This window comes from Balaenoptera physalus (assembly GCF_965194825.1).
Source record: "Balaenoptera physalus genome assembly, chromosome: 16".
NCBI lineage: Eukaryota > Metazoa > Chordata > Mammalia > Artiodactyla > Balaenopteridae > Balaenoptera > Balaenoptera physalus.
This window is the reverse complement of record NC_138898.1, coordinates 16,736,822-16,761,375: the sequence shown is the minus strand read 5'-3', so window position 1 is coordinate 16,761,375 and position 24,554 is coordinate 16,736,822. Positions and strand designations below refer to the sequence as shown.

General features: G+C 51.0%; 2 protein-coding genes across 5 annotated transcripts in view; both read left to right on the top strand.

The window, feature by feature from the left end:
• Positions 1 to 957: 957 nt before the first annotated feature.
• On the top strand, positions 958 to 22,507 carry SGK2 (serum/glucocorticoid regulated kinase 2). Of its 3 annotated transcripts, none has more exons than XM_082430307.1 (15): positions 959 to 1,196; positions 6,577 to 6,744; positions 7,885 to 7,944; positions 8,485 to 8,534; positions 9,038 to 9,095; positions 9,303 to 9,386; positions 10,665 to 10,796; positions 11,878 to 11,990; positions 12,286 to 12,322; positions 13,371 to 13,457; positions 15,893 to 15,988; positions 16,657 to 16,812; positions 18,636 to 18,725; positions 20,104 to 20,309; positions 22,107 to 22,507. In XM_082430307.1, the coding sequence occupies exons 3-14, from the start codon at positions 7,909 to 7,911 to the stop codon at positions 20,266 to 20,268; spliced, it is 1,104 nt and encodes a 367-aa protein (XP_082286433.1). In that variant the 5' UTR covers positions 959 to 1,196; positions 6,577 to 6,744; positions 7,885 to 7,908; the 3' UTR covers positions 20,269 to 20,309; positions 22,107 to 22,507. The 3 variants fall into 3 exon arrangements, with proteins under 3 accessions (XP_082286434.1, XP_082286433.1, XP_082286432.1); XM_082430306.1 differs by having other exon boundaries at positions 6,499 to 6,744; XM_082430308.1 differs by lacking the exon at positions 6,577 to 6,744 and having other exon boundaries at positions 958 to 1,196.
• Positions 22,508 to 23,927: 1,420 nt separating this feature from the next.
• The window catches only part of IFT52 (intraflagellar transport 52), a 28,611-nt gene continuing 27,984 nt past the window's right edge, over positions 23,928 to 24,554 (top strand). The window contains exon 1 of one of the 2 annotated variants that reach the window (XM_082430277.1): positions 23,928 to 24,097. In XM_082430277.1, the coding sequence (XP_082286403.1) occupies positions 24,077 to 24,097 (21 nt within the window). In that variant the 5' untranslated portion in view covers positions 23,928 to 24,076. The remainder of the gene's footprint in view (positions 24,098 to 24,554) is intronic. The other variant, XM_082430280.1, reaches the window with a different exon arrangement.

Sequence of the window (24,554 nt, the reverse complement as noted above, 5' to 3'; positions counted from 1 at the left end):
GCCGCCACTTCTGTCGGGGCAGGAGCCAGACACCTGCCACTGTGTGTTGGCGGAGGCCAGGAATGAGGTGTGCAGGGTTCCTCCAGAGCACATTAGAGCAGCCAGTTTCTAAGGCACTAGGATGACTGGGAAGTTATTGACATTTTAATAAAAAGGCAGCGAAGGAGGCAGCATGGAAGTCAGACTCTTGAGTTGCCTGCTAAGAAGGGGGCACTGGGCGGAGGTTTTCTCACCTGTCCAGCAGGCCAGGCCCTACCCCTGCCCTGAGTTAGAACCCTTGGTCTGGGCAGCTTCAGATCAAGCAGGAGAAAGCCTGGGGCGAGCTGAGCCCTGGTGCCTGAGCCTCAGTTCTCCAAAAAGCAGAGCGGGGCATGGGTCTCAGCTCAGCCATGGTTCTCCTCCCAGGACGGTGCCCAGGCAGTGCAAGACCAGGTGAGCTCTGTGCCCCGGCTTTGGCTCAACACAAGAGAGTGCCAGAGGTATCAGGTGATGAGGCTGGCTCCGGAGGGAATGAGCTGCCCCTCCCTGGATGGATCCACGATTGGGCTAATCCCAGAGGCGGGTGGTCCCCATCAGGGAGAGCTGTGCAAGACAAGCCCTTTCCATGGTCAGTTCTCCAGGCTCTAAGAGAAAGGGAAAGTGACTCCGCTGATGGAATCAGGGAAGGCTATGTGGGAGAGTCAGCATTTGAGCTGGAATTGGAGGTGGGGATCGGTGGAGGGGGGCGGAGGGAAGATTTCAGAGAGTGAAATGTGACAGTGTTAAAGGGACTTCAGAGCTCCTCCCTGTAAGGCAGAACACACACCGTCATCACCAATTCACATGAGGCTCAGGGAGCTGGAGTCGCTTGCCCAAGGTCACACAACTTAAGCTGTGCTGTACCTTTTTCAAAAGGGTCCCCAGGGCAGGGCCCCGTGGAGGAGCCAGTGGGAGCAGCCAGCGTCGTGATTCAGGTCCAGCGGTTAATTAGTAACCGGAAAGCCCTGCAGCCGGTTCCCAGCCAGCAGGGCTGGGAGGTTGAACTTCAGCTGGTTTGGGAGCCTGAGCGAGTGGGTGACAGGCAGCTCCTGACCAGGAAGGTTGTTCGGCAAGTCAGGGCTGGGTTTCAGGTCAGAGGGACCATGCAGAGAGGCCGGAAGGCAGAGCTGGGCACGGGGCTGCTGCCCAGGACCTGAGCTGGGATCCAGCGTTCTCAGGTGAGCGGCTCAGCCGTGAGCAGGGCACCTGCCGGCCGGCCTGTTGGTCTACCAAACTGGGGAACTAGTTACCTAGCTAATTTCCTTTCTAACTACCCTATTGACTTCCTTTCCTTCTTAACACCCTCCTTGCTAACTCCCTTCCTTCATTTTTTCTATCATTTCCCTCCTCCCTTCCTTCTTCTTCTTCTTTTTTCTTTTTTTTTTTTTTGTGGGATCTTTAGTTCCCTGACCAGAGATCGAACCCAAACCCCCTGCAGTGGAAGCGTGGAGTCTTAACCACTGGACCGCCGGGGAAGTCCCCCTCCATCCCTTCTTTGCTCCTTTCCTTCCTTCCCTCTCAACTAATTCTCTGCATTCTCAGCTGCCTAATTTTCTTCCTTCCTAACTAACCCATTTAATCCTAACTTCCTTCCCACTAACTTCATTCCTTTCTTTTCTAAATTCCTAACTTCTTCCTGAAATTCCAGGCCATGCGCTTTGGAGTCAGACTGCCTGGGTTCAAAACCCAGTTATATCATTTACTACCTAGATGTCTCAGTCAAGTCACTTTGCCTCTCTGTGCCTGTTTCCTCCTCTTTAAAACAGCAATGATGATAGTTCCTAACCCATGGCACTGCAGGAACAGAATAAGACCCAGTTGGTATGCACTGTCATTGGTATGTCATTGCTAGGCACTGGGCAGGCAGGCTTGTAAAGGAATAAATGACAGTAGAGTGAAGACAGTGTAATAACAGAAGTGGGCACAAGGAAGGGAGCTAGGGTTCATGGCACTGGGGGTGGTCTGGCGGGGCTTCTGGAGAAGGCGAGTGAGGACAGATGCAAAGGTTATCTGAGCAGACCAGATTGGTCAGGGGAGTGTTCCAACAAGAGGGAGCTGTGTGACACCACCCGCACTCCCACCGCATTCAGCAGGTCCAGGGAGATGGGGGCAGGTCAGTGTAGTGATGGGGCAGAGGGATACAAGTCTAGGCTGGGGCAAGTTAGGGGGAGGAACAGGCTGGAGGGTTCACGGAGGAGCTTGGACTACCCACCCCACCCCCCCGGGAGTTTGCAGGGGTCTCTGTAGGTCTGAAGAGTCGGGGAAAAAGTATCGATGTTCATTCAGCCTCTGGCCAGAAAAATCATAGGGCAGTGGTACCAGGAGAGAAAGATGCTGAGAGTTTGCTCAGGTGTGGGAGTCACAGTCAAGGGGATGGGAGAGTGTGTTTGGGGGCAGCAAGCATGTCAAAGCTCCCACCAGAACTTAGTACCTAAGTATTAAGTGAACAGCAACACTTTGAGAATTTTTACACAGTGGTACAAAGATAAAAAAGAACCTAACCCACTGTCACCTTGGGTCATGTCCCTCCAGCCGTTTTTTTTGGTGGTTATGTGCATGTCTTTACTTTCTTTACAAAGATGGTATTCCTGGTCACCTACCATTTGGAAACCTGCTTTTTGCCTTGACATTGTATCACATGTATGTTCCTGTTTTGATTCACATAGGCTTGTATACCATTTTTAAACTAAATTTATTTATTTTATTTATTTATTTTTGGCTGTGTTAGGTTTTCGTTGCTGCACGCGGGCTTTCTCTAGTTGTAGTGAGCAGGGGCTCCTCTTCATTGCGGTGCGCAGGCTTCTCATTGCAGTGGCTTCTCTTGTTGCGGAGCATGGGCTCTAGGCACACGGGCTTCAGTAGTTGTGGCTCTCAGGCTCTAGAGTACAGGCTCAGTAGCTGTGGCGCACGGGTTTAGTTGCTCCACAGCATGTGGGATCTTCCCAGACCAGGGCTCGAACCTGTGTCCCCTGCATTGGCAGGAGGATTCTTAACCACTGTACCACCAGGGAAGCCCTTGTATACCATTTTTTAGCTGGGTAATTTTCCATTTTATGTATGTACTATAATTTATCTTATCAGTTCATCCCTTGATTCATTAGTCAAATAGGTACTGAGCACCAACCGTATTCCAGGTTCTGAGCTAGACGCTGGAGATTCAACAGTGAACAAGAAAAGTCTTTGCCCTTGCAGAGCCGATGTTCTAGTTCAAGACAGAAAATAAACAAAGAGTTGCAGGATAAGGTGTCAGAGAGTGATGTGTTACAAAGTAAAATATAAAGCAGAAAATGTGGATGGGGAACCGGTGGGACTTGTATTGCGGTGTGGCCAACCATCCCGGTTTGCCCAGGACTGTACTGGTTTAAGCACTGAAAGTATCACATCCCAGGAAACCCCTAAGTCCGAGACAAACCGGGACAATCAGTTATGTGCAATCAGAAAAGTCCTCTCTGAGAGGTGACATTTGAGCAGAGACCTCTGTGATGTTAGTGGAAGCCAGCCATGTAGACATCTGGGGGAAGAATATTCTAAGCAGATGGAAACATAAGTGCAAGGGACAGGAGGCTAGAGGGCGCTCTGTGTGTTTGAGGAACAGCAAAAAGTTTCTAGCGTAGTGAGAGGGAGGGCCTGGAGACCCAGGTGGAGATGGAGATGGGAGCTGGGTCACATGGAATCTTGTTGACCGTGGTAAAGACTTTGGATCTGAATCCTAAGTGTGGTGGGAAGAACAATGGAGTTTCTGAGCCACAAAGTCACGTGATCTGATTTCCAGTTTTAAAGAGTCACTCTGGCTTTGGTGAAGAAAGATTGTAGAGGCTCAAGATAGAAATAGGGACACAGGCATATATACGATGGAATATTACTCAGCCATAAAAAGGAACGATATAGTGTCATTTGCAGAGACGTGGATGGACCTAGAGAGTGTCATACAGAGTGAAGTAAGTCCGAAAGAGAAAAACAAACATTGTGTAATATCGCTTATATGCGGAATCTAGAAAAATAGTACAGATGAACTTATTGGCAAAGCAGAAATAGAATTACATAAGTTTGTAGAGAACAAACTTATGGATGCCAAGGAGGGAAGAGAGGGATGGGACGAACTGGGAGATTGGGACTGACATATATATACTACTATGTACAAAATAGATAAGTAATGAGAACCTACTGTTTAGCACAGGGAACTCTACTCAATGACCTGTGCCGACCTGAATGGGAAGGAAATCCAAAAAGGAGGGGATATATGTATACATATAACTGATTCACTTTGCTGTAGAGCAGAAACTAACCCAACATTGTAAAGCAACTCTACTCCAATAAAAATTAATTAAAAAATAAAAGAAATAGGGACACAGTAGGGATGCTAGGGCAATAGTCCACGCAAGTGATGATGGTGGCTCAGGACAGGTTGCAGTAGTTTCTGGGTATATTTTGAAGGTGGAGTCTAATGGGATTTCGCGGTGGAATGGAGGAGGGATGAGGGTGCAGAGTTTCTAGAATGAATTCCGAGTTGGTGGCTTGAACTTTTGAGTAGGTGGTAGTACCATAACTGAGATGGATGTCAGAGGGAGGAGCAGTCTGGGGCAGAGTGGAAGGAATCAAGGTCAAGACTTTCGTTCTGGACATGTTAAGAGTGAAGCGCCTCTAGGCATCTAACTAGTGAAGTGTCGGAGAAGCCAGAGTCAGGAGAGAAGCAGAACTAGAGAGATGAGTTTGGAAATTGTGGCGTTTAGTCGACACTTAAAACCATTAAACTGGCTGTGGTCAACTGGGGAACAAGTATAGATAGAGGCCGGGCCAGTGTTTCAGGGTAAAAAAGAGGGGAATCCAGTGGAAGATCTGAAGAAGGAGCAATCCACGAGGCAGGAGGGAAACCGGGAGATCCTCAAGCCAGCTGTGAAAAGCAGGTTATGTCCTCAGAGACACTGACTTAGATGAGGACAAAGAATCCATCGCTGGCTCTGGCACAGGAGGTCATTGGTCCACTCTTTTGGAGGCATGTTGGGATGACAGCCTCTTTGGAATGGGTTCAAGAGAGAAAAGGAGGAGGAGAGGGGACTAAGTCCAGACAACTCTTTCAAGGACTTTAACTGAGAAGGGAACATAGCAGTGGGACAGTCTCTCAAGAGGGATGTAAGTTCCAGAGAGGGAGCTATTACAGCCGGCGGGTATTCTGAAGCGCCCTACGGTGGGACACCGAGGTTATTATTATTTTCATTATTGTTTTCCTGTTCTAAGCAGTGCTCCTAAATGAAGGCTGCATCAGCATCTTGTCATTGAAAAGAAATGTCCTCGTTCTGGGCATTTGTTTTGCCAACATGATATCCTGTCCATCTGTGTATTGGTTCAACATTTCTGTTCTTAAAAAATGGAGAGCTCTGATACAGTTCTTGGGTTTTCCTTGTATGACACCCCCGCTTCAGAGCCCACAGAGAACCCCCAAGGCCACTGGGCTTAGGTCCCTCCCTGACCAACCCCCTCGGCCCCAGCTGCACAGATATCCACCCTGTGGTGAACTACAAAGGTCTGGGTGTGGCATGTGGTAACCACACAGAAAGTTCCAGAAGGGCAGGAGCTGTGTCAGGCCCTGTCAACTCCTTCATTCCCCAGAACACCCCATATAACCTCTGCGAGAGAGAGGAAGGGACCCTGTGAGTACCTGATTATCGCACTAGGCAGCAAGGCCTTCGTGCACCAGGGTGCCACCGGGACCCTGCTTCCTGGCTCTTACACAGCCAACCAGCCCTGCCCTGGAGACAGTGGCCAGAGCCCCGGAGGGCCGGCAGGGAAAGGCCCAAAGGGCCAGGTGTTCAGCAAAGACAAAGGCCATGCTGACTGAACCAGACACCCAGGCGCTGAAACACCTGCAGGTTCTTGGGAGGCAAAGGGCTCTCGGCTGCCACGGTGAGGTCTCTGGAACCTCATCTTCAGCCCTAGGTGGTCTGCACCAGGTCTTGGTAGGCCCCGGGGAACATGTCTCCTCACAGACAGGCCCCCTACACACACACACACACACACACACACACACACACACACACAACACACACACACAATTTACTGATATACACCGATATGAACACAGACACACAATGACGACTGTCACACACAGGTATCACACAGACTCACACTTACACACATACACACAGCACGTTAACATATATAGAGGTACACACTGCCATGTTCACACACTACACTACACAGAGACTCATTGAAGCACATCTCCACACAGTGAGAACAGAGAGTCACAGATGTACAGACACACCAACAAAATTATACAAACGTGGTCACACTGATGCACAAATACCCTGAGATACAGGGACACACTGATACACCAGACAGACAGACACACAGACACACATTTCTGCACGAAACACCTGCACACACACTCCTTGCCCCACACGCTCACACGCATTCTAACAAGCCCCAGAGTCGCCCGGGCTCTCCGGCAGCTGTCGCTCACCCCATTCCACCCACACCCCCCAGGGGGAGGCGATGTCCCCGAGGGAACAGAGGTCTTCGGTCCCTTCTTAAGCCCCGCTGGCTCCCGCGTGACATCAACAGCCTCCTTGCTGCGGCCGGGAGTTCCGAGCTGGGTGCCGGGGCCGGGCCGGCGCCAGGCACAGACACTTCGGCCCTTGTTGGGAGAACAGAGAGAGGCTCTCTTGTCCACTGCCCATCCTCCGGCTCCCACCACTGGTTCTCCCAGCGGCCTCTCCTCAGGCTGCGCAGGTACGTGGGGCTGGGGAGGCTGGGGCCTGGCAGAGGGGCTGTCAGGGCCAGGCCAGGGGGGCGTGTGGGCTGCCTGCGGGAGCACAGGCACGGGGCCCTGGCTGAAGCCAGGCCACACTCCCTACCTGGGCAGTTCTGTGGCTCACTCAGGGCTCCACAGGGCTGGGCCATTCCCTCGCTTCCCCTGTGGTCACTTTCTCAGCTCCCAAGAAGGCCAGGGGGTGATTGCTCCAGGGATCCCCTTGTAAAGACGGGTGGTCTCTACTGCAGCCCATGTCCCACAGTAGGCCAAAGCTGTGGTCCTGGGATGCCCAGTGCCCAGCAGCCCGCACGAGCAACTGGGTTCTCAGGTGAGATCTCGGTTCTTGGCCTTGATCTTCCAAGCAGGGATAGGGCTATGGGGTCCTGGGCACGCTGAGCCAGGGCCTGGACATACCGGCCTCCTCCACCCTGCAGGCTGGGGGCAGGGAAGACATATGCTCCTGGCTACATAGAACGTTGGTCACACTCTCTACTGTTTCATCTCAAATAGACATAGGTCAGTGGATCTGTCCATGGCTCTGGCCCAGGGTCCCCAGGGCAGCTGCCCTTCCAGGGACGTTAGGCGGAAGTCTCTGTGGCAGAGAGATAATAGTCAGCACAGAGCCCAGCCCGGGGCTGTCCACAGGGATCCAGGGTTGCAACATGCCTGTATGGGATCCGGGGGAGCCCAGCCTGCCCCTCACAAGCTGTGGGACCCTAGGCAAGTCCCTTTCTGGGCCTCAGACTCCCCCCAGTGAAATGGGGAGAAGGGTTCAGACTTCATGCTCTGCAAGAGTCCTTCCAGCCTTGGCCGCCCCAGATATCCAGAGCTGCCCTGACTAACAAGGATCGTGCTGCCCTGGCTGTCCTCAACCCTTGAAAAGACTCAGCCTAGGAGGGGCCACCCCTGACCATCCTCCCTCTCTCCCTCCTGAGACGTTTGATGGGAGAGGCTGGGTCCAGGGGATATCATTTCTTGTCCCACGCAGGGGTTACTGGCCTTGGGCAGGTGTCTGGGTTGGGGAAGGGTGGAGAGGGCAGCGGTGCCTAAGGCCCCAGACAGGTGACACTAATTCCCCAACATCAGCTCTCTCATCCTGCTTCTCCTTGTGTCCCCAGAGCCCACCTGATCACTGTTACAAGATGGACTCTAGCCTGGCTGGGACCCCCAGTCTGCAGGTGAGTGGGTCTTGGTTCCCCCACCCACCACCGGGGGGGGGGGCTCACTTCTTCCCAAGGCTGAGGAAATCCCTGGAAGTCCCAGTCAGCCAGTGGGCGGTCCCAGGACTGGGGGTGCCCACAGGGATCACTGTGAGCCCACAGAACTGGGCCGTTTGCAGGGTAAAGAGAGAAGAGACTTGGGCAAGGGCTTCAAGAAGTAAATGGGGTGGAAAATCATGGGATTGGACCTGAGGACACCTGCGTTCTCATGCCAGTGGGGCATCCTGGAAGTCCTTGGATGGCTCTTCTCTGGGCTTCAGTTTCCTCACGCTCACATTTGGTACAACGGCCAGCAGCCTCCCAAGGCTGTTGTGTGAAGCAGGTGAGATGGTGGGTGGGTTGGCAGGTGGATGGAAAGAAGGAAGGGAGGAAGGGAGGGAGGGAAGAAGCTTAGTAGAGATATTGGAAAAGGAGCAGGGCTTGGACCAGGGGAAAGAGAGGGGTCCAAGGAGTAGGGACCCTCTGATTTTAATCACTTCTTTCTTTAAATGTCTTTAGCCCCCAAGGGCCAATGGGAATATCAACCTGGGGCCTTCGGCCAACCCAAAGTGAGTTCTCATCTCATATAACTTTCCTCCCTGGCTCCCCTCATACCTGGCTCCCCCCTCACCTTGGGAATATAATCCAATTCTCTGGTCCAGCGTCAAGATCCTCTGCCATCTGGGCCTAGGACCGGCCCCTAGCTTCATCTCCCACTAATTCCCCAGCCTCTGCCCATGCTGAGCCCTGTGGCTGAAGTACCCCCCAAAGTCTGCATTACTAGCAGCTCCCCACCCTCCAGGCCTTTCTCAGTCTTTGGAGGTCAGATTCCTTTGCCTTCTATGCTGTTGCGTCTGGTTTTCTCCCGACCTTGTCTGCTTTTACTCGATTGTGAGATCCCCAGGGGCAGGGGCCAGTCTTTTAAGACCCTCTTGGCTGGGAGAACATGGCGTTCTTAGAAAGCTCCCTGCCTTCTCCAGCTTCAAAGTTAAAAAGAAGCTCTGATTTGAACTAAAGCATCAAGTTTCCCAAGCTTGCAAATGCTGACCCGTGTTCCTCCCTCGTCCCCCAGTGCCCGGCCCACCGACTTCGACTTCCTCAAAGTCATTGGTAAAGGAAACTACGGGAAGGTGAGTGACCCGTGAGCATGGAAGTCCTGGGTCTCCCCTTCTCCAGCCTCTTCTGCCCCCTGCTGTTACTTGCACATGCAGAGAGGGAGCTTACAACCTGCAGAATCATGGGCGCAGGGCAGGGGCTGGAGGCCTGCACTGCCATCGAGAAATACAAAGCCTGGAGGAGTAGTCACCCACGGGTTCTGCATTTGTCTTTCTGCTCAGGTCCTACTGGCCAAGCACAAGTCTGACGGGATGTTCTACGCAGTGAAGGTGCTACAGAAAAAGTCCATCTTAAAGAAGAAAGAGGTACCAGGGCTTGGACCCAGGCATCTCCTCTCTGCTTCTTGATGGCCCCGCCCCCAGCCTCAGGTGGCTTCCAAAGATGGGTCCCAACTCTGGGCACAGAGGTGGCCCAGCAGGGGGGCCAGGTGGTGCCCAGGATGCTGACCCTTCTCCAGGAAGGCAGGCTAGCCACCTTACCCCAAGGGCCTGCAGGGGACCCGGCCCGGCCCTCTGCCTTCCCCTAAAGATTCAGGGCTCCATGGTGGACCAGTCCTCTGCTCTGTCAGGTGCCAGCCTCCCCATCTGTGCAATGTGGGGGTCACACTTCAGGCTCTCCAAAGGCCCTTCAAGCTCCAGCCATCTGGGAGTTCTAGATACTTCTACTGACTTGAGTCTCTATTTTTTTTTTTTTTTAAGAGAAGGGCTCTTTTTTTTTTAAATTAATTAATTTATTTGTTTATTTATTTTTGGCTGTATTGGGTCTTCGTTGCTGCGCGTGGGCTTTCTTTAGTTACGGTGAGCAGGCTTCTCATTGTCGTGGTTTCTCTTGTTGTGGAGCACGGGCTCTAGGCATGCAGGCTTCAGTAGTTGTGGCACGTGGGCTCAGTAGTTGTGGCTTGCGGGCTCTAGAGCTCAGGCTCAGTAGTTGTGGCGCACGGGCTTAGTTGCTCCGCGGCATGTGGGATCTTCGCGGACCAGGGCTCGAACCCGTGTCCCTTGCACTGGCAGGCGGGTTCTTAACCACTGCGCCACCAGGGAAGCCCTGACTTGAGTCTCTTAACACCAACTCCATGAGAAGGACAGAGTGGGCCCTGAGAGAGAACTGAATGTCAAGTTGGAGGACTCAGAAGAGGGAATTAATGCTAACAAGGACATCGAAGGGCAGGTGTCCTTCAGAAAGCTGAAGGAGGTGGCCTTGCAGCTGGCCTTGAAGATAGGATTCTGATGGTCTGACAATGGCATCCTGGCAGGGGAACAGCAATCAAGGCTGAATGTGGATAGCGCTCAGCTTCTTCCCTCTGCAGGATTGTCCTTGGGACACATTTATGCGGTATTCACATAGCTTTGCTTACTGTCCCAGGGAGGCGGGCGGGGCATTTGGATCCAGGGCTGGAGGTGCACCCACGTGGGCTGGTCGGGGATGAGGTGGACCACACAGAGTCCTGGATGCTAAGCAAGGAGCCTGGCCTTGGCTTTGAGGGCAGTGAGGAGCCACGGTGGGTGTTTGAGCAGGGGCACGAGAAGGTCCTGGGTGGGGTGGCCGTGTAGGCGGTGACACGGCCTGTCTGTGTGACTCTGCAGCAGAGCCATATCATGGCGGAGCGCAGCGTGCTCCTGAAGAACATGTGCCACCCCTTCCTCGTGGGCCTGCGCTACTCCTTCCAGACGCCGGAGAAGCTCTACTTTGTGCTGGACTATGTCAACGGGGGAGAGGTGGGTGTAGGTCCACCTGGCGCCTTCCCTGCCCGGCTCTCAGCAGGAGCTTTCCATCCCACATGCTCATGGTGCCCCAGGTTCTGGAACAATCTCCCCTCATCCTTACAACAGACCCATTCTGCAGCTGAAAAAAACTGAGGCTTGGGCAGGTAACTCACTTGCTCAAGGCCACTCAGCCTGTACCCGGCAGAGCCAGGATTTGAAGGCGGGTCTATCTAACTCCCAGCCATTATCATTACTTGACTTCCACGCAGAGCTGCCCAGAATCCCTTCAGTGGACCTGGGAAAAGTCAATGTTAGAGGAGCTCTGTGGTCAGTATTTCTAACGCCCCCATCTTACACCAAAGACCACTGCATGGGAGTGACCAGTCCCTGTGGAAATGACCTGAGGCCACCTGGTGACCCAGAAACACAGCTGGGATAAGCTGGGTTCCCTCTTCTGCCTCTCTGAGCAAGATGACAAGATGGCCCTTCTCAGTGACCCCAGATTTAACCTGTGTGACCTCATGCTCTTTAGCCTGATGCCAAGAGGGAAGTCTTTGTCCTGCATCCCTAAATTCCCTGGTGGAGGTAAAGGGCTTTCTTTGCCAGCCAAATAGACCAAAGCAACTGGCCCGGGAGCAGATCTAATCCAGGCTCAGTTTGACCATCATAATCATTTTATCACCTGGGTTGGAGGAAAAGCACATCTTTGACACACCCAGGTTCACATCACATCTCTGCCAATTACAGTACGTGACCTTGGGCAAGTCACCTGACTGCTCTGACTCTTCCAGTTTCCTTTTCTGTGAAACTGGCCTCCTACTTGATACCTGGAAGGTAGTCAGGAAGATTAAAGGAGATTAGAGACGTGAAAGGGTCTGGCTGGAGCCTGAAACTCAGTAGGTGCTCCATCCCTGCTAATTCATCTTTCCTGCTGACACCTTGCCCGCTCTGTGGGGCAGGGGCCAGCATGCCCTTCCTTGTATGAGGACATTGCAGCTTAGAGAGTGGGTCACTTGGCCAGCTGCCCCCCCACCCCACACTCGAGGAGCTGGAGCCCCCCAGGAACCCGCTCACATGTCTCCTCCCCCTCCAGCTCTTCTTCCACCTGCAGCGGGAGCGCCGGTTCCTGGAGCCCCGGGCCCGGTTTTACGCCGCCGAGGTGGCCAGCGCCATTGGCTACCTGCACTCCCTCAACATCATTTACAGGTGAGGCCTGCCTGTGGCTCAGAGCTAGGTCTGGCCCTTCTGCCCCCACAGCCAGGCGTTGTATGGACCCCCAGATCCTGCTGAAATCCTGGTGAACTTGGTCCTCTCTCTGAGGAGGAGGGCCCGCCAGCGAGGGGGAGCCTCCTCCTTCCTGGGGTTGAGCGCCCATCCTCCTCGGGCTCTCCCTGTGCATCTCTGCATCTCCATGAACAGTCCTCTTGCAGGACCCCGGTCCCCAGCTCACGTCACTAAGCAGCTGTGACATCACAGCGCCCTTTTCTCTCATTTTCTGCAGGGACCTGAAACCAGAGAACATTCTTTTGGACTGCCAGGTTGGTGGGTATGTGTGTGTGCACGCACGCGTGTGCTGTGTGCCCATGAGTGTGTGTGCACGCATTGTGCATGCGTGCATGTGGCTAGGGACGCATTCAAGTATGTGTGCGCATGTGTGCCTATGCCTGTGTACACACGTACCCGCATATATGGACACGCATGTGCGTTATGTCTACACGTGGCTACATATCCATGTGCATGTATGTGTATACGGGGTGGGGGGCAGGGGTGGAGCCCTGTGGAGGCTCGAGGATTTTGTAGTCCTTCCGTGTCATAGACTGCGTTCCCTGGAAATAGACTCTGAGATGGAGCGCTGGGTGCAGAAGTCTCCTGGGGAACGCTCTCAAGAGATCCACGTTTAAGGGGGTGAGGAGGCAGGGCTGGGCAGAGGAAGAAGCTCACATGCCCCGTGGTTGCAAGTGAGGCCTCCTCAGCTGATCTGACAGGGGTGGGGTGGGCCTGAGCTGGGATGGCTCTTCAGAACTGTTCCAAACTGAGGCAAGGAGGCTGGGCATCTGTGCCCCTACATTGACCAGTCATTGGATGGGGATTGCCCCTTGAGAGGGGGCATGACTTTGGATGAGGGCAATGGCCCAGCATGGGGGGATGGGCGGGACAGCTCCTAAAGGGGGGATCTGGAGGACAGAGCCCCGCAGCATCCACTCACTGCTCTACCAACCACCCTCTCGCTCAGCTGTCACAAGGCGTGCTTGCTGCGTCCCCAGCCCTCTGTTAAGGGGGCTGCTGCCACTAGGCCCCTCCAGCGAGAACATTCTGGAACTGCTGCTGTTGTAGGTTGTCGATCTGAGTTTGTGATGAGCTGGGGATAGACAGTGCAATGCCATCTCCCCACCTGGCCCCTGTGCTGCTCTTAGCATCCAGGTTAGAAGCACTGAGTCTCTGAGTGGAGCCGCCAGCCCGTGCCTTTGCCAGGGACATCAGACCCCACGGCCGCTGCCCCAGATGTGGCATCCAGGCTTTGGGGATAGACCTGGGTATACCTTTGGCTCAGACCACCCTCCCACCCCTGCCCTCCCTCCTCTATAGGGACACGTGGTGCTGACGGATTTTGGCCTCTGCAAGGAAGGTGTAGAGCCCGAGGAGACCACGTCCACGTTTTGTGGCACCCCCGAGGTAAGCTAAACCTCCTGGGAGGGGCAAGGCTGGGAGTGGATGAGGCCACAGCTCCTGATTAGGGCCACCAGGTTATGCCAGAGGGACTCACTTCTTCCACCCAAGCACTTTCCCGAGCTGGCTGTACATTCAGCCTTGGTTCCCTCCTCCGTGTCATGGGGGCAACAGCTCTAGGGGCTGCTGGGACCCGGCTGGTGAAACTCTGCAGCAGTGCTGTCCGATAGAAATAGAAACAGAAATGCAAACCATATATGCAATTTTAAAATTTCCAGCAACCACATTTAAAAAGAAAAAAGAAAGAGGAGAAATCAATTTTAGTAATATATTTTATTTAACCCAACACAGGCAAAATAGTATCATGTCAACATACAATCAACATAAAATTGTTGAAATATTTTATTCTTTTTTTTCTAACAAGTCTTTGACCTGGTGTGCCTTTTATACTTATGGTCCCTCTCAGCTCAGATCAGCCACATTTCAAATGTTCGGCAGCCATGCGTGGCTAGTGGCTACTGTATTGGACAGCACTGCCCTACAGGGTGAAGTCCATGTGCCACAGGAGGCCCTGGCCTGACAGTTAAGATCGAGGTTTGCAAGGGTAAAGACACTGGTCTACCTCCTTCTTCCAGCCACCAAGATCCTGGAGGGTTAAAATTTGTGAGTCTCAGCAGTAATTCACATACATCTCTCTGTCCTGCCAAGGCCTCCCTGCAGCTTTGGGGTTAAAAACCTTTCCTTAAACTCCTTAAACTCCTTGGACCTTGGGCCCAAAGGGTTTCCCAGCTGCTTGGACAGATGTCTGGATTGGGGGTGGGGGACTGAGGCTGAAGGGCTGGCAAGTCCTCCCAAACTGGCATGGGACAGGAATTTAGCTTTTGTTTTTCTCCATGCGCTTGAAAATCTGGGTCTCAGATTTCAGCTGTCTCCTCAATTTGGTTTTAGGGGAGCTGATGGACAGACGGCCTCTCTAAGCAGGAGCTATTGTCTGTGTTTGGGTATGGCAGGGCGTCCACAGACAGAACTGGCCTCCCAAAGCCTAAAAACCCAGATGACCCTTCCTTGGACACTGCTGGGGCAAGGAGCAGGGGATACGGCACCTTGGATGGTGTCGGAGACACGTGGCCCTGACAAGTCTCTTCCATGACTCAGCCACTGCCATGGTGCCGGGAGCACAGACAGGAGTAACCACAGTTGCTCCCATTGTTCAAGGGGTAACACATATGTTAGCATGTGTCCTTAACACAGCCCCTAGGGAGGGATTCTGTGGTCCCATTATGTGGATGAGGAAACCAAGGTTCTAGGAGGTTCAATGACCTGCTTGTGACCACACACCCAGTAGGGCTCAGGTCCGCATAATTCCCTGCCCCTCTCCGCACGCACAGTCTCTCGAAGTGGCTTTGTTGCTGAGACCCCTTTCCTCAGTGGCAGAGACACCAGGCTAAGAGGCCACCAAGCCCTCGGGTTTGGCAGGAAGCACAGCTCTGCCTCAGGTTCTCTCCTTGTGCAAGGCACAGATACAAGGCACTCATTCAGCTGTCAGGAGGAACTCAAGTGCCACCTCCTCTTTCCTGACTCCTTTCCATTCATCTGCTACTAAGATTTCCAGTGCAAGTATGTGCCACACTGACTTACACTTTATCCATTAGTCTTCCCACTGCTCCGTGAGTATTCCCAGGGCTTTCCTAGTCCCAAGACACTGATTGGATGCTTTTGAGCAAATTCGATAAAGTCACCCACTTTGGGCAGAAAAATGCCCAAAAAATTCCCCTTTAAATATATGTCAGTTGGGACTTCCCTGGTGGCACAGTGGTTAAGAATCCACCTGCCAATGCAGGGGACATGGGTTTGAGCCCTGGTCCAGGAAGATCCCACATGCTGCATAACAACTAAGCCCACGTGCCACAACTACTGAAGCCCGTGCACCTAGAGTCCGTGCTCCACAACAGGAGAAGCCACCGCAATGAGAAGCCCACGCACCGCAGCAAAGAGTAGCCCCCACTTACTGCAGCTAGAGGAAGCCTGCACAGCAACAAAAACCCAACATGGCCATAAATAATAAACAAATAAATTTTTAAAATAAATAAATATATGTCAGTTGTCAGATGCACCCCTATACTAGGGTTATGGCTTGGTAAGTTGATCATAGCCAGGCTTGCAGCCCCCTTTACCCCTTTGGCTGGTACTTTTGTGTGGTGCACAGCACATACAACTGTACAGGGCAGTCCTGCCTGATCTCCTCTATGTCCCTAGCACACTGGCAAAGAGCCCCACGCAAATCAGGTCTTTGACAAATGGATGCTGAATAAACATATGCACAGACAAGTAAATATCACAGCAGGATCAACCGCTGTTGAGCTTTTCCTACAAGTGCCTTGCTTACAAATGGGGAGACGGAGGCTGAGTGCCTTTCAGATAAATGTATTTCCCCTCAACAGTACCTGGCCCCAGAAGTGCTTCGTAAAGAGCCTTATGATCGGGCAGTGGATTGGTGGTCCTTGGGGGCCGTTCTCTACGAGATGCTGCACGGCCTGGTGAGTGGGGTATAGCAGACTCTGGAAGAGATGGGGGTGGATCTGTCCCTTGTGTGGCCTCCTCAGGCTCCTTGAGGAACTGAATGAGCCATCACTCCTCTCCAAGCTGAAAAAAGATGATGCCAAAGTGAGTACAAGGATTAGATATTTTTTCAATAAAGTCATTTCCGCACTTTACAATATACCATCTCACATGTTACTCCTGTGGTGCCTCCTGACAAGGAAACTGAGACCCAGAAAGGTCACAGTGCTGGGAGGTTGTGGAACCAGCCCCTGGACCCAATCCTAGGCTGCCTGCTCTTCTCATCTGAAAAATTACAACCTGTCTCAAAGGATGGTTGTGAGGCTGGGATGAAATGATGACAGGAAACTGTTAACTTTGCAAAGTGCAAAGTCGTTGCACAAGCTGGATTGAGAGACATGGGATAGAGGAGGCACCTGGGTGATCCACAAGCCTCACACTGGTGGGGAGAGACTTCTCGGCCTTCCCAACAGCCTGTCCGCTGTGCTGGATACCCTGAGGTCTCTGTCTCGCTCCAATCTGCCACGTGAGCCGTCGCACAGACACAGGTCTGGCTGAAGCCTTCCAGCTGCGCACTTTGCTCCAAGTGTCCCTGAGCACTGTGCCCACTGTAGCATGGATGATCCTCCCGTCTCTCTCTCACCAGCCGCCCTTCTACAGCCGAGATGTGTCCCAGATGTATGAGAACATTCTGAGCCAGCCGCTACGGATCCCTGGGGGCCTGACAGTGGCCGCCTGTGACCTCCTGCAAGCCCTTCTTCACAAGGACAAGAGGCAGCGGCTGGGCTCCAAAACAGACTTTGTAAGTGACCTGCCAGCGGAACACTGGCCCCTCGTGGGGCTCTCAGCTTCCTGCAGAGGCAACCCAGAAGCAGTGACATGCATCCAGCTGTTTTCTAAAACCAGGCACTGCTAATTCACACATTTGGAGATTCACAGCTGCTGCTGCATACTTATTTCCTTCATTCGAACACTTTTATTCAGCCAGTATTTATGGAGCACCTACTATGTGCCAGGCATTGAGCTAAATGCTAGGGATTCGTTAGACTGGGCCTCTGCCCTTATTAAGTTTATGAGGGGAAGGCAGACAAGCAAACACAAATTATTGCAGAGTGTGACAATACGATAAGAGGCCAGACAGGAATTCAGGCAAGGCTTTCTTGGGACTTGTGCTATATAGCACAAGGGGGCAAAAGAAAGTAACAGGTGCCCTTGCTTGCTCTCTGAGGAGGGTGGACTCATTCCTTAAATGGGGTGAGAGTAGGGGCAGATCTGTGGGTTGGGCAGGAGGGGTGGCTTAGGTGATCTGCCCACCCCCTTGGTGGTGTTGTGTGCAGGGCTCATGCCCGGTATCCTGCTTTTTCTCCCAGCACCTCAGAAGTGGCAGTTGGTTTTTGGCCTTTTTGTATCTTATGGTCCATAATTTTTCCCAACTGTGCATGCTCCCTAGACGTTTGCTCTTCTAGCGTAGAAGTTGAGATGCATGGATTGTGAGACAGACTACGTGGGTTCAGATCCCCCCTCTACCAGTTACTAGGTGCAGGACCCTGGGCACGTGGCTAACCTCTCTCTGTGCGTCTGTCTCCCCATCTGTAATAACAGCACCCAGTTCAGAGCTCTTATGAAGATTAAATAATATATACAAACACTTAGGCCAGTGTCTGGCATGTAGTGCTTTTTAAATGTTTGTACAAACTGCCCTATATGCCAGATACTGTGAAGTATAACAACACTTAGGGCATTTGCCTACCCATCCCTGGACAGCCTAAAGAACAGGGCTTTCATGAAGACAGGTCCCCTCCTTCCCAGAGGAAATTTGCATCTTAAAAAATATGTATGATTTTTAAAATAAGGTATACATTCCCATAGATCAAAATCCAAAGGATATTCAGAAAAAGTCCCTCCAGCCACTGAGTTTTTTAAATTTGGGGGCAATGAGTGTTACCAGTTTCTTGGGTGTTCGTCTGGAAATAGTTTGGATCTGGCTTTTTAGCAACCCCCTGGGGGGTTTTGATATGGAGCCAGAGAATCATTCTTTGAGAAACACAGACAGAGAGAGGGTCCTGCTGGAACAGGTGGAAGTTCGTGCCACCACTGGTTTGGATTAGGAGAGAAGTAGTGAATCACGCCCAGGGCTGAATCCTAAATTCTGGATCTTTGGGAAACTGCAGCTTTTCTTGGGGCTTTATTTCCCAAATCTTCCTTAGTGAGTCGATTTGCTCTATTTCTCTGGTTAGAATTCTGGAAGAGGCAGGATGCACTGAAGTAGAATGGGGGACAGGGGGTCCCCAAGATCCCCCGGGGCCCCCAAGAGCAGGTTCTGCTGTCTTGTTGACATACCTCTACAGCCTAATATGGTACAGAGTAGGTGCTCAGTAAATAGCTGTGGAATAAACAACTGCTACGAGGAGAAGGCTGGAGTTTGAGATAATGGCGAAGGGGAGAAGTCTAACTGCAGACACTCCTTTGTCCCAGGAAACCAGCCAGAACGGCAAGTTACCTTCCTAGTGAAGAGTTTAGGGCTTGACAACCAGTTGCCAATAGAGTTGGAGCTCCGAGGCATGTGAGGTGGGGTGGGAACCCCAATGGAAAGGGCTACTTCTGATCAGTACCTTCTTCCTGCAGCTTGAGATAAAGAACCATGTATTCTTCAGCCCCATAAACTGGGACGACTTGTACCACAAGAGGCTGACTCCACCCTTCAACCCAAATGTGGTAAGAGGTCTTCACATTCTAGATTCTGGATTCCCAGGGCTGATGGAAGCTTGGAGGGTATCTGGGGCGGGTATCTGAGCCTGCTCTCTTTCTACAGATGGGAGAACCAAGGGTCCAAGAGGCTCAATGATTTGTCCAAGGCCACCCCATAAGTTAGAGGCAGAATTGGGTCTAGAGCCCAGAAGTCCTGAAAGCCAGTTGAGCTCTGTGTGAGGAGCCAGGCTGCCACTTCTTTACTTTTAGCACCAATAACCCTCATCGCAGAGCTCTTTACAGTTTTTAAAGCGCTGTGTCATGGAGCACACCCAGACAGAGGCAAGCCCTGTAAAGATTTTCTTTCTATGTTTAGCTTTTTTCCTGATAATAAAAATGGCATGTACTCTTTCTAGAAAGTGTGTAAAACAGATGTTTAAAGCATCAAGGAGAAAAAGCTTATCTCGCTACCCAAGAGAAAGCACCACTGGCATGTTTCCTTCAAGTCTTTTCTATGTTTTTTACATAGGTCACACTTCATATATATAAATATCATCTCTCCCCTCTTTCTTTTTGCTAAAAACTATGTCATTATTTACTGTCATATAAGACATTATAAGTATGATTTTAAGTGACTGTATAATATTTCAGCCCTATGTTGGCAACATAATTTATTCTACCACATTCCTAATGGTGAACTTTAGGTTATTGCCATTTTTTCTTTATCATAATGGACTGATGAATAGCTTTAAGTGTATATCTATGCCCACAGTTGTGATTATTTCCTTAAGATGGATTCCAATTGGGGAATTACCAAGTCAAAGAATGTGAATGTATTTTTATTTATTTATTTATTATTGAGATATAGTTGACTTACAGTATTATATTAGTTTCAGGTGTACAACATAGTAATTTGATATTTTTATACATTATACTCCATACGAAGTTATTATAAAGTATTACTATATTCCCTGTGCTGTCCATTATATCCTTGTAACTTATTTATTTTATACCTAGTAGTTTGTACCTCTTAATCCCCTTCACCTATTTTGCCCTTCCTCCCTCTGGGAATCACTAGTTTGTTCTCTGTACTGTATCTGTTGTGCACATTTTTTATGTCCTTGATCTATACTGCATTCATGTCACAATCTACTTCCTACCAGCAGCGTCTGGGGGGTTGGTGTGGAGCAGGTAGGGTGCTGGGGTGGGGGATGGAGGAATTGATAGATTGTTATTGGACCTCATGGAATACAATGACCAATGTAAATGCATGGATAAGTGACAATTAAGTAAGGATGCCCCTGGGGCACTCAGAGGGCAGCACTAACATCTCTCTCATGGCTGTGGGCTCCTTTGGCAGCTCTGACCCCAGTGTTCCCTTCTTATCATTGGCTTATATTCACAGGCAGGACCTGCTGACTTGAAACACTTTGACCCAGAGTTCACCCAAGAAGCTGTGTCAAAGTCCATTGGCTGCACTCCCGACACCATGGCCAGCAGTTCTGGGGCCTCAAGTGCCTTCCTGGGATTTTCCTATGCACCGGAGGATGATGCCGTCTTAGATTGCTAGAAGAGAAGCACCTGTGAAACCACTGAAGCCAGCTTGTATCTGTAAGAATTACCTTCAGCTGCTAGTCACAGAGACCCAGAGTAACAATAGCTTAAATAAGATTTTTTTTTTCCCAGCCCATAAAATAAGGGTTATGTTAGGTGGTCCAGGGCTGGTATGACAGGTCATCAGAGGCTTTCTGTATTTCTGCTCTGCCGTCCTTGGCAAGTGGCTTCTACTATTAGGATTATTATATTATCATAAGATGGTGCTGGAGCTCTAACCACTGCTTCTGTGTGCTGGGCAGGGAAAAAGGAGGAAATGGCAAAAGGGCACCTTTATAGAGCTTCCCCAGCAGCCCCACCCAATGACTTCTGCTTGCATCTCAGTAGCCATCCACCCTACCTGTAATGGAGGTTGGGATATATGTCTGATTAACCAGGCACATTACTCCCCACAATAACACAGGGGTTCCAACACTAAGAGAGAAGGGGAAAGTGTTGGGTAGGCAACCAGCACCTCTTTACCAGAGGGTCTCTTGGTGTTTGGATTTTGATCTCAATGTGTAAAATGACGGAGATGTAACAAGCCTATAGGGTATCACCCAACACCCTCTTATTTTTCTATGTCGATGATGTCTTTCTTTGGGTGGGTGGATTGCACATTTCTTAGGTTTGTCTGCCTGGCATCTGAACCTCTTCCTATATTCAGGGAATCTCCTGTTTTATGAGACATAATGAGAGGCAATAACTACCTCCACTTACAGTAGCTGAAAATACTAGATACTAACTTTCCCAGCCCCCCCTGCGGCTCGGGCCCAGGCATGTGGCCTCAGGATGCACCTGTGCCAGATTTTTGACTCAAGGAAGGAACTGGGAGCTCTCTTTCATGTGGTAGCTGCGGTAACAACACCCACAAAACTGAGTTCCTGGTGTAGAAGTGGCAACGATATAGCAATTGGTACTTATTGGCAGCATCAGTTTCCTCATCAGATCAGTGCTGCAGCATCATTCCTGTCATTCCTGGGAATCCTTGAGTCTTATTCTCTAGTTTTCCCAATGATTTTGAGAGATTCTGATCCTGTTAACCACTCCTTTTTTGCTTAACTGGTCAAAGTCAGCTTGAGAACATCTGCCTATGCTGAACCAGTTTCTGTGCTAGACTTTTTCAAGTCTCAGTTTTCATCAAAACAACCCCAAGGTAGGAACTATCCCCTTTTTACCAATGAAGAGACAGAGTCAGAGAAGTTGTACCCTGCCTGGAGGTCACATAGCTAATAAGGGCCAGAGCTGGGACTTGGAGCCATATAAGCTGACTCTGGGGCTGTCACAGGTAACCTTTGTGTTGGTGTGCCTCTCTGTTAGATCCAAGCAGAATGACTTTCAAAATCTCTAAGGAGAGCCAAGCCGGGTTATGGGAAACGGGGTCTTGAAGAGGAGGCATTCAATTGGACGCTCATCGTCTTTGAGCCTGGCTGCCAAGTTCATGCTGTGCTCTACCTCACATGCCTCTGTATGTTTGGCAGGTCTAGGGCCATAGGGAGCCCAGGCTGGGGCTGGTACAGTCCTGGTGATTAGCCATTTCTAAAAGCAATTCTGATTGGACAGAATGTGAGCATGTAACACCCCATGAGTCCAGGACACCCTGCACTTGCCTGATGGATCTTGCTGCCTTATTTCAGTGCAACAAAAGTCTTTTTCACAAGCTTGTGGTTCATCACCTACTTCATGGTGGTCTTATTAGCTTTCTGATTTGTGAACAAGAGAAGAACTTTCTTAACATCAGTATGTGCTGGTGACTTTATTGCCTTTTCCTCTTAACTCAGTCCCACTCTTTGCCTTACATTTTTGTTTACCCAGCCCCCTGCCCCAGGAATTATGGGCGATGAAGCTGGAAGACCATGGAAAACACACCAATGACACTGACACTGACCTACTGGGGATCAAAGCTGAGCCAAGAAGAGCTACTATTATCCTTTGATATGTGCTGTGAATTCTGAGAAACACTATGATTTGATTTCCATCTTAATACCATCTGCTAATAGACAAATGTGAAATATGATGGGGGAGAGGCCAAAATTCCCCCAACTTCCCAAAGCAAAAAGCAACAGAGCGTAGTTGTCAGAAATGTGATGGTATTGTCAAAGTATACAACATGCTACAGGTTGTGAAACATGTAATGGTTCTATCTGCTCTAAGACTGTAAAATTACGAAATTTTCACCAGGAGAGAAAATAAAAATGAAAAATTATGAATCTTGATCTGTTCAATATCAGAACAGATATGTTCACCCCTCGGTTTACTGAGCACATTCTGAGCTGCATATGCATTATCTACAATCCTCACAATAAGCCAGCATTTAGAAATTATTAACCTCACTTTACAGGTAAGAAACTTTCACTCAGAGATAGTAAGCAACTTGCCCAAGGTCACCCAGATGGTACAAGGCACAGCCAGGAACTGAACTTGGTGGCAGCTGATTCTAAGGCCCTTGCTCCGTCTACAACCTCCAATAGTGGAAGAAGTGCTCTGGGCAGCTACTTTTTTGGTCTTCTGGCAAAGACTGACTGCAAACTGTATTCACCCAATTTGGTACCAAAAGACAGCATCCTCAGGAAGAGAAATCACAGTCACCCTCTTCTTCACTTTTTCACTTTGCAGTCACAGTAGTTGTGAAAAAGCAACAGGAGTAGTGTGTGTGTTTTAAGACCCTAAAACTCCGACTACTCTGTACCCGCTGAAGACTGTAACAAAAATTCTAAAGTCTCTGCTCTCATCGGTTTGAGCCGGCGAGACAGCTGCATTGCACACACGTCCACGCTCCCTCAGGGCAGGCACTGAACCCTCCCCTGGGGAGAAGGGCTGCCTGTTTGTGGTTACCGGCGTCTGGTTTCTCATTTTCACGGCGACAGTAGGGCAAACCGTACTTGGCGATGGCTCTTCCGCATAAGCAGTTCCTTCCGCCCAAATGCCCTTCCCCAACCCTTGCCTTAATGAACCATTCTTCTCTCACTTTTCTGCTCAACAGGGACCCCTGTCTGCCCAGCTTCGGCCTCTCACAGCTCCCTTAAAACAGTTTATATTTTTATTTTTTGGTAGAATCTGGTCAGGTCTAACTCGCCGCCAGGGGATACCCAGAGGCTGGTTCACCGCCACATCCTGGGCGTGGCACTGTTGCGCTCAGAGATGCGGGGTTAATCAAACAGAAAGAACTATCTCATATTCCCACCCTCACCACTAAACCTGCCCACCCTCCTCCTGGAAGTCCTCCCCGGCCTCCCAGGGTGCTGAAACCCTCCTATAGCCGTGCCTCGACTCCCGCGTTCTCAACAGGGCGACCCCGGCACACGGCCGCAGCCGCAAAGCTCCGCCCCCCGTTGGGCCACCGCTCTGCGCCTGCGCTCTTGGGATCAAGGCTGGGCCTTCCGCACTCTCCGCCGGAAGCCTCCACTAGTCTCCTCCCTCAGGGTGGGGCGAAGTTTGGGCCCTGGGGGCCTATCATTTTTATCAGGCTTTAATGAGACTGGGTATTAAAGGAGAAAATGAAATGAGTTTATCTTTGGCCTAAAGTTAATCCACATTCTATTTGGATTTACCCCTCATCTAAAATAATGGTACAGTCCCATATTAGTCCCGCCCCCTGCCCCCACCCATACTTCTCCCTCCTCGCTAGCTAGGTAAATCGGCCTCTTCCGTCCTGTCGTCATCACGTCGCTCCGGAGGTAGATCCACGCCCGGGTCCACGCCCTTCCAACGCGCAGCTTCGCCTCCGCAGTTGCTAAGCGGCCTTGGATACCTGGCCGCGGGATGCTGGGCGGCGTCAGGTGAAGATGGTGGTCACTGGGCCTCAGGTAAGACGGACTCCGACCGTGGTGGGCCGGCCGAGGCGTTGGAAATTGGCGAGGGCCTCGCCGGACTGTCCTCGAGGCCGCTGAGCCCGTCTTAGAGAAAATCGAGGTCCGCTAGGGTAAAGTAAAAGGGAGGGCGCAGATATAGGCCCGGATCCCGGACCTCAGACTGGGCTCGAATCTAACTCGCCTTTGGCTGGGAGATGTTTAGTCATCCTGCTGAGTATGAAAGAGCACTGGACAAGAAACCATAACGTGACATCCTAGTCCCTTTTTCTAGGAATCCTGCTCTTAGGAATCTGTCCTACGGCAAAAATAATTAATGGCAGAAGCAGAAATATGTACATTTCAGTAGGGTCTACGATGGCAAAAAATTGAAAAGGTGCTCATGAAGATTGAGTTTATTATGGCATAACCACGCAACCACTAACCTAATCAGAAAGCAGAATACAATGTTCTG